This window comes from Medicago sativa, chromosome 3, assembly GCF_051527215.1.
Source record: "Medicago sativa cultivar Bolivia chromosome 3, Bolivia_mono, whole genome shotgun sequence".
Classification (NCBI taxonomy): Eukaryota; Viridiplantae; Streptophyta; class Magnoliopsida; order Fabales; family Fabaceae; genus Medicago; species Medicago sativa.
Genome location: NC_140751.1, coordinates 74,131,309 through 74,141,374, shown reverse-complemented (window position 1 = coordinate 74,141,374; position 10,066 = coordinate 74,131,309). Strand labels below are relative to the sequence as shown.

The 10,066-nt window shown below is 28.8% G+C and overlaps 1 protein-coding gene across 1 annotated transcript; it reads right to left on the bottom strand.

Moving 5' to 3' along the window:
• On the bottom strand, positions 1-1,676 carry LOC146940088 (uncharacterized). Its single transcript, XM_085753702.1, has 3 exons — positions 1,284-1,676; positions 448-603; positions 1-348 (listed from the first exon to the last, which is right to left on the bottom strand). Exons 1-3 carry the CDS (start codon positions 1,542-1,544, stop codon positions 301-303), a joined length of 465 nt encoding a protein of 154 aa, XP_085609828.1. The 5' UTR covers positions 1,545-1,676; the 3' UTR covers positions 1-300.
• Between the last annotated feature and the right edge of the window lie 8,390 nt (positions 1,677-10,066).

Genomic DNA, 10,066 nt, shown 5'->3' with positions numbered 1-10,066 from the left:
TGATCCAAATCCACAATACGTATTTTTTGCCAGAGAAAATAATCATACATGGTTCATTGTTTTTCACGTAGTAACATCTTTTTAATACAAAACTTAGAATTTCCACGATCACTAGGCCTAATAAAATCTTCTAGGAGGACGATGGCGTTAATCTTTTGAGATAATAACGGATCTAATGCAACTAGTCTTCAACTAATCGAATACATTAATTAATATACACATTTCCCCACCTTATTTATATTAGTCCCCATGGGGTTTCAGCTGAAGAGAAAAGAAATATCAACATGTTCTTCTTTATCACTAGATTTCTTTGCATGATAGCTGTTTCAACATGCTCTTCCATTTACCCTGCATATACAAATTAAAACCAAACATAAACATAAATCAAGGAATTCAAATCAGAATCAAAGTAGTGATAATAAGCAATCATAGTCTCTGAAATGTTACCAAAAATTGGGGAGAGGATTTCTCATTGGACTTCTTCTTCTCGGATTGGTGAACTTTTTTCTCTTTGGGTTCACTTCTGCTCCGAATAGTTAAGCTTGGAACAGTTTCCTTTGACGGCGAGCAAGAGCATATTCGAACCGGTTGATAAGACATGGCCTGAAAACATGAAAGGTATAACTCACCTTACAAATTACAACTCAACTTTGTAATATCTCACGTTCAAATCAGTCAAGTCCACAAATCTTTAGATAACAAAGTTTATCAATGTTATTTGAGCTACGTACGGACAAGTAGTAGGTTAGGACGTAAGTAGGACTGACAATGGTAATCTATCTGCATGCGCGAATAGTAGCCATCCGCTTTTTCATTCTATTTTTTAATAAATTGTTTGTTTGTCGTTCAAAAGAAAAAGTAGTCATCTGCTATTCACCACCTCATACAAATGATATATGTGCATGCTCCTTATCCGTGCTGGTATCCTCTATACGAGTATTTAACATATTTTAAAGTATACTCCGCTACATGAGTATTGATTAGCATATTTTGCATTATATGCTGGTATTTGTTGATATCACTTTGACAACAAAAAATTACTAAATCATATCATATACAAAAAAATTCAGGGAATTAGGTTATGGTGTGTGAGAAAGTTACATTCATTTTTATACCATTAATTTACGGGTAGTTTAAACATCTGTTTATTTTATCTACAGGCACTGGTATATACGAATTTTTTTTTGTCATCCTATAATATATGTTGATAATCTCACATCCCTCGCCTTAACCATCAACTTAAAATCAAATTTAAGGACAAGAAAAAAGAGAAGAGAATTTACCTTTTTAATTTTAGGTCTTGAATTTGATTGAACAATGGGCAATGGAACCTTGTTTTCAGATGCTGATTTTCTAAGAGATCGAGAATGAGCAAGAAGCAAAGCACGACGATCATGTTCATATCCCTGCGTTTCTGCATTTATAAGATTTTCACGTGGCTTTGTTTTCTTTGTGGAACGAGTTTTAGGAGATTCCACGTACACTTTGATAATGACCCCATTGGTGTTGGTGTTTTTCTTCTCATTTGATGATGATGTGGCCATGCTATTAATTTTTTTGAAACTGATTTTGGAACTGGGTTTGCAATCATGAATTGAAAATGGAACAGAAACTTATCTCAAGGATATTTAATGCCACTGAATTTCGCATCCCGTTCACGGATTGTGAAATCTCCCACGTTGTAACAATGAATTGTTTGAAACGATAGCTTTTTGGGATTGAGACCTTTTATTATATTCACAAATATCCCGATAATTATTGTACTAGTATTAATCATTAAAATAAGTGAATTTTCTTGAAAAAAAAAATAAAAAGTTAATTTTGAAAATTAATTATAAATATTTACATTTAGTTTTTGGTCAAATAACCTAATAACTAGAAATTTATCCTTTTAAGTGGATGTATTTAAGGTGGTTTGAACCCTGACCCTACATATATACCAACATGAACTTTATAGATATTAATTTTAGAGCAATGCTATTTATCTAGGAAAAAAAACATCAAGAATTCTTCAAGAATAAAGAATAGCCAATCACAATGCACTATTTGCCACAAGTCAAGAAAGTGTGGCTAAAAAATAGGAAGTGGACAAATAAATCATGCAATTAAAACTTGCCACATGTGTCTTGAAAAATTCTTGATGCTATTTTTCTAGATAAATAGCATTTTCCTTAATTTAATTGATATGCACCGACAATACTGTTTTTTTCTTTTACATATTTATCCAGTTAAATCACGTCACATAATAGATATTTGTAGAAAATATTTTAAGAATTAACGTATAAAATGACACTATAAAATGGTTTGATTGCACGTAAGTCCAATTAAATCACGCCACATATATATTTGTGGGATATATTTTAAGAATTAACATATAAAATGACATTGCAAAATGATTTGATCGCACTTAAAAAAGTTTTTCCTACTACCAATAGAGTATTCGACTGCCTAGATGTTTAGGTGTTATTACTCTTGGACTTTAATCTTTGTTTTGGGTTGATTGCAGCACCATTATATTTATGTTTTTTTAATTACTTTTATATCCTTTCAATCATAACATTTTTTTTTTTGACAAATTCAATCATAACATTTCTTGTGTTTTGATTGTCCCGTTTAATATATTTTTGGTTTGGCATCTTAAAAAAAAAGTTTTACGCCATTAATTCAGTCAACGGAATGGCAACCAAACAAAAAAAAGTTTAGTCAATGGAATGATCCATACAAAGAAACAAAAAAAAAGTTTAGTCAATGGAATGATCCATATAAAGAAAGTGTTTAAACAATTGCTAGAGTCCTAAAATTATTCAAAAAAAAAAAAAAATTGCTAGAGTCCTAAAAGTAGAAAAAGTTGTAAATTTAAGTACTCCCTCCGATCTTTAAGAAAATTTTCAAAAATCTTTTTGGTCATATTTATAAGAAAATATCACAGTTTTTAAAATGTAGTTATTGTTTAAAATATTTTATACCCTTTATATTTTTTTTTTAATATTAGTGGGTGTACTTAATGCTTCACAATTTTTTATTAGAGTATATTTGTAAAAATATTCAAAAAGTTACACTAATTAATACTCCATCCGTCCCCATATGTAAGCACCCTTTTATTACATCACTACTAAAAAAACAAAAATTAGTGAGGGAAATTTAGTGACGGAAAACATGAAATCCCTCTCAAATTCCGTCACTAAATTTTGCGACCAGAGAATTTGTGAGGGATTTTATTTTTTCCGTCACTAATTTTCCTCTCTAATTTTGCTTTTTCTAGTAGTGCATATAGTGACGGAGGGAGTAGTTGCATTGGTTTTAATGTTTTTTGGTTTTATTTCTTGTAATAAGGACCGGAGCGAGTAAAAACTCACACGCACAACCATAAGGTTTTGAGTTTTAATCTTGATAAATGTTCTCAGTCTAACAATATTGTATTTGTCTGTCGAGCTAATCCTTACGAACTCTTTAGCAATATGTTTATTTTTCATCCAAGTCTAAAACCATTTAACGTGGTCTCACAAGGTTCTGTTTTTTTAATAATATATTTTAGCCTGTTATAAAAAAAAATTCTAGTTTTTTTAATGGTATAGTTTTATTTGAAAGAAACTTTGATTGAATTTCTAAATTGCCTCCCAAAAATGTAGGGCATGACATTTGTGAATTGCTTGCACTCAAATTTTTAGATGTATTATAGAATTTGCCTTACTTCTATCCATTTACGAATATGTCGTGATCTTTAACTGTTTACGTGACAGCACAAAATCGTATCCAACATCATACTATGTCACACAAGGGTGTATACGACGATATTATTGTAAAATATATACATTTTTTTCAAAGATAACTTCACTTTCCGTTAAAAATCTGCCTTCTATCTTTTTTAATGATGTTTTTTTTGCAAACTTTGAAAGATAATTCTTTTCATGTCTATTTCAAAAAGTAATTGAACCCTATTTGAAAGATAATTCTTTTCGTGTCTATTTCAAAAAGTAATTGAACCCTAATTTTTTTCCCAAGTTTTTTTCCCAATTCCGGTCCTCCTCTGAAATTTAATGGGTTCCCCCCACCCCCACGCCCCCATTTTTGGTTTTTTTATTTTTTCTGGGTTTTCATAATTTATGGGTTTCTTCCCACAATTTTGTTGAGGTCCTCTCATGACTCATGAGTGCTAGTGCTCTTATAGGTGGTTGAATTGGTGGTGGTCTTGCAACAAAAACATCAAGGTAGACAACTGGTCCCCAAAGTTCACAAGTCTTTCCAAGCAAAATTCAAAATAAAATATTTCAATTCAGACCCTTAAATCCTTCACTTATTGGCAAAATAGTCCCTCAAATTTTAAACGAAATAACAATATAGTCCCTGAGTTTACATACACCTATACGTAAGTCGAGATGTTTCTACTATGTTTGATACCATGCTTGGCACCTTCTAAAAATCAATGGGTCATCAAACGGTCCAGATTGAGACAATGATATTTCAAATTGAGTTTCTCCATTTAGTCCTTCATATTACACCTAGTATGAGTCTATTCATTGTAGGAAAATATTTATATCCATTCAAAACAGCAGAAGCATAAAACATACACCCTCCGGTCCTATTTATAAGAAAAAAAATGATTTTTTTGATTCATTGCATAAATAATGTATTTGGTCTCAATGAATCTAAAAAATCAATTTTTCTTATAAATACTCCCTCCGGACCTAAATATAAGAGAAGATTCTGTTTTTAGGTTCATTGAATAAATGATGTATTTAGTTCACATTGTAGTCCAAATACATTGATTATTCAATGAACCAAAAAAATATTCTTCTCTTATATTTAGGACCGGAGGGAGTAGGACCGAAGTAAGTAGCTTATAATCTTAAAATAACAAATTGGGAACAGAGAAGAAATATCCACACAAATGATTTTAGAATCATTTATTGAGAAAAACAAAGAAAGAGCAACACAAACACAACAAGACTTGCTTCACTGATCTTTGAATCAAGACTTGCTTCTTGATTACATCTATGACCCCAAGTCCAATATCTTAACCCCAAAAAAACCCCAATTTTTTATTTGCCAGCGCTAACATCCGTGATTTAGCATAGCTAAAACGCTGCTTAAGCAAATGCCATAACACATGATAAAAGAAATACAACCCCAAAAATAAAACCCAATAAAAAAAATTTGGTTTCATGATGGTTGTTTTAGACTACTTCTTTTTCCATCATATGTGCTTCTCTCACGTCCTATACAATTCGGATTATGGAATCCGAACGGCATAAACACCTCATAAAAACCTAAAAAAAAGTTAAAATATTTTGGATTTTAAAATCCGAATAAGGCGCGCGAGAAACTCATAGGGTGGAAAAAGTAATTGTCGTTGATTTATCAATAACATTCGGGCTTAGGCCCCTTTTATTCATAAAAAAATCTAACATTCTTATCATTTTATTGGTATGAGTGAGTATGAGAAAAACTTGTTTGAACACAAATACAAATAAAAAGGGTTTGAGCACATTCACACAAGTTGAGAAAAATAAATAAAAAAGAATTTAGTCATATCATTTTATTATTTTTTCTATAATTTTGTTCAATTATGTGTGCGTGTCTAAACACTTTTTACTTATGTTTGTGATCAAGAAAGAATTTCTCGTGTGAGTATTATGTTTTTACTTATATGTAAGCACTAGTCCTTTTTAAAGTTTCATTGAAGGATTGATTTTTTGGCTAATGAGAGTTGATTATTTCTCTAGCTCATTATATAATTGCGCTTGTAATATCCAATTCAAACAAAGATAGTACTATAAAGCATAGTCACTACGTAGGAATGGTAGGTGGACATGTGATTGAAAAAAAGAGGAAATAAGGAACGGACAAGAAAAATCCTACGAAGAACCACCAATTATACGTTTGTTTGAAGTGTTCCTAGGTTTGTAATTTGTGGGACTGAAAAGGACAGTTGTTTATAAGATGGAAAACCGCTCGAATCTTTTCTGTTGTTCAATTCTTTATTTCCTTCCTTTTATACTATTTGTTTGAATTTTTTTTTTTTTGACAAGTATTTGTTTGTTGACCTCTTTTTCAAATACTCCCTCCGTCCCTATATCTAACCACCCATTTGACATTATTTTTGTCTCTAAATCTAAACCCCTTTTCAAATTACTAGATGCATTTATTAATTTTTTCCTAAACATACCCCTAATTAATACTACTAACTTGTTTTGAAATTTAAAAAATCAAATTTAATACATATACAAACAAAGGACAATATGGTAATATTAACACACAAAATAGACATAATAATTACATTGTCAGCTTTTCTTAAGAAATATGAAAAAAGCAAAGGGTGGTTACATTAAGGGACGGAGGGAGTACATATTCTTGATTTTGAGGGGCACATTTAGTGTGCTTACGGTTAGGAGAGCCAAAATCTTTATATAATACAAAAGCATACATCTATAAGCAATAGTACACGTGGCGTCTTCATATTCTCCATCTCATTTAATGTTTTTTCATCAACCAATCAAAATGGATCTTTACTCATTCATTTTCTATTAGCCAATCAAAATAAATCATATGACTCATCTATTTTTCATCAACCAATCAAAGTTGATTATGACATATTCTTTCCTATATATAGACAATTTGATTTTCATTATTTTCATCTACCTCTTTCTTCCATAAAAAAATCATTGCTTTCAACCCCATTCTCTTTTATTTTATTTATTTATTTATTTCTTATTTTTTATTGTTTTATTGTTTAATTTATTTAACATTTCTTATTCTTATGTGACTTTATATTGTGATTTCTTATGTTGTTGTTTTCTTATTCATATTCTCTCTTTTCAATTATTTTTTTGTGTTTATAAGTTTTTTGATTTTGACCGGATCTTTAGTTTAGACATGGAAGTCAATCAAGAGAAAAGAAGAAATGCATCACATATCAATCAAAAAATATATCGATGATTTCTATAACCCTTTTGTTTTATTTTAATCTCTCGATACTAGCAACCTTTTCTATCTATTTATTTTTTGTTGTTTAACTTTTCTTATATTTCTTATGTTTTTATTTTACTTTTGATAATTTGCTCTTTTATATTTTACTTTGGTGAGTATATTTGATTTTTCTCTATTTTTCCTACTTTATACTTGAGATGGAAACCAGATAGACAAGAAGAAATGCATCTCATTTTCACAAAACAGGTTGAATTGATAACTTTGGAGTGACATCTTCCAAATGATCTTTTTTTGAGAGGAAAATGATACTTTTATGTATATGTCAAAAAAGAAAGTCGTTTTTATGGCATTTTTAATTTATTTTTTCGGTAAAAAGTTCATTTTTCTTTAACTAAAAGGGAGCAAGGTGCTATCCTAAAATTTTAAGTGCATTTAAAAAAATAATAAACCCAGTAATCATTTATGTTTTATTTCTTTATCCAAATTAAATATGTAAATGAATTCATACAATTATTAAAATTAATATTCTAATTAAAGATTATTAAATTATTATGTTTTTTTAGAGAAAAATATTAATTGTTTTATTCAAATCCATATTTTTGTACAAATCAAAATGGGGTATATATTAACAACAACGGTGATACTCATTCTTCAAATTTGAAGGACTAAGTGTGTGTGTGTGAGAGAGATAATAATAAAAAATAAAATAATACACAATCCTCGATAAATATTTGGTGTTGAAGAACCTTTTAGTTGTCAATTTAATATTACTCTTATCATCAGAAAACTTCTCATTACTCAATTCTTTATGTATGGTTTAATTTTCACAAATGTGGTTGATTATTCAACCGTCAAATGTAGTTAATTTGTATTTGTATGAAATATTTTTTGTGTAGAATATTTTATTTTAAGCTTTGTTTGGATAAGAGAAAAAAGTAAGAAGAAATAATGCTAAAGAAATGAATGGAAAATGAGATAATTTTTAGGTGTTTGGAGTAAGTGAAAGTAAATAAATAATAAGAGGAAAGAAAAATATATTAAGTTTGATAATAGTATTCCATACTTTGATTTTCTTATTTTTTTTTTTTTAAGAAGCTAAATTATCCCACCTAAATTGACACTAATTTTTTGTGTAGAATATTTTATTTTAAGCTTTGTTTGGATAAGAGAAAAAAGTAAGAAGAAATAATGTTAAAGAAATGAATGTTGGTAGAAAGTGAATGGAAAATGAGATAATTTTTAGGTGTTTGGAGTAAGTGAAAGTAAATAAATAATAAGAGGAAAGAAAAATATATTAAGTTTGATAGTATTCCATACTTTGATTTTCTTATTTTCTTTTTTTTTAAGAAGCTAAAAGAAGCTAAATTATCCCACCTACTATTCAATCAGTTTCTTTTTTTTTTTAAGAAGCTAAAAGAAGCTAAATTATTCCACCTACAAGCTAAATTATCCCACCTACTAGAGAGTCCACCTACAAGCTAAATTATCCCACCTACTAGAGAGAATCGAACCACTAGAGAGAATCGAACATGAAACCTCAAGGATCGAACACAATCTCAGGTTTCAAGCCAATACCATCAACCCAAGTGGGTTTTGATTTTTTTATTGTTGCCAGCTTTGACTTAGTCTTTATTATTTCTTGAGTGTATTAATTTATTCCTAAATGACTTCATTTGTGCACTAAAAAAAAAAATCATGATTATTTTGAATGCGTAAAAACTTAGGAATGATATGAAATAACTGAAGGTCCGTGATCTTTGTCTTTGAATTGCTTCTGCGCAAATTTTTTTCTATTGGTTTCTAATGATCTTCTTCATGTACAATATAATTTTGTTTTAGTATAACATAAAATTATCATAAAAATTCTAAGTATATTCTCTCTGAACACGGGCTTAAAATTTTCCAACACTCTAAAAGCGTAGAAAATTGGGCTGCTTATGGAATTTTTTTATAATTAAATTCATTATTAAAATTGTATTTGTCCGTTTTTTTTTATTGTTGTCTTTCAGACGAACAACACCTAGAAAAGGAAGGAAATATGCCACCAATTAACTCTAATGATTATTTTTTTAGGAAACTCTAATGATTTTTTATATGTTATTTTGTTTCGGTTTTAGTTTAGGAAATATGGTACCAATTGAACGTGAACACTCGGTACCCTTGATTGAGCATGTACCTCTTTTGAGAATTCAATGGCATATCATATTTTTATATTTGCTTATTTATTTTAAAATAAATTTAAAAATTAAATAAACTTATCATTTACTATTTATTTATTGCCGATCTTAAAGAAAAAATTGTTTAAGAGACTTTGATGAACTGGATCATTTGCTATTTGTAAAGAAAGAGAAGGAAAAAAACATTTAATTAGAAGGCCAAGTTTATTTTTATACCTTTTTTTAATGGGTTATTTTCAAACCATTGTAGAGTTGTCCCACTATATTTTTAAATAAATCCATGAATAAAAAACTAACCTAAGTAGTGGTAGTTCCATTCTTTAGAAATCAAATGTGATTCCTCCTTTTCTCTAACAGTAATTTAATATTTTGTTTAGTATTTAAAATCTATATTATTATTTATATCATCATCATTATAATAAACATTTGACTTGCAAGAGTTTAAAAGTAAATGTGACGCATAATCTTGCTTTCTATTATTAATTGCTTTCAATTTTTTTTAATTGCTTTCATTTGTTCATATTTCCATTGCTTTAGTGATGTATTTCATTTTCAGTAATAATATGTTTTATAGAAGTAGTCCAAGTCAATGCAATTTTTTTCTTCCATTTTCACATTGAACATATTGAATGCAAATAAAAACGTTTAACACTAATTTTGCATTGATTTTGGATACCTATAAAGACTGATTTAAGAAAATGTACAGAAAAAGTACATAAAACATTAGAATGACATGAGAAAAAAGTACATTGTTGCATCATTTTAAAAATTAGACTTAATTAAAAAAATGTCACATCATTTTAAATGTCTAATAAACATGTATTTTATTATCAACATAACACATGTGTATTTCTCCAATGTCACATCCCACCAAAGTCTAAAAGTTAAAGAATTTAATTAATACACGTTTAATAAAAAAAATAGCATGAACATTATTAGCATAAAAAAATGTAAATAAATTT

What these genes read in the sequence shown, in the direction of transcription:
- LOC146940088 (XM_085753702.1), bottom strand. Translation starts at nt 1,544, where the DNA reads ATGGCCACATCATCATCAAATGAGAAGAAAAACACCAACACCAATGGG. An exon ending in CAAGACCTAAAATTAAAAAG is followed by an intron (nt 604 to 1,283) that starts GTAAATTCTCTT and finishes TCATGTTTTCAG; the next exon opens with GCCATGTCTTATCAACCGGT. An exon ending in AATCCTCTCCCCAATTTTTG is followed by an intron (nt 349 to 447) that starts GTAACATTTCAG and finishes TTGTATATGCAG; the next exon opens with GGTAAATGGAAGAGCATGTT.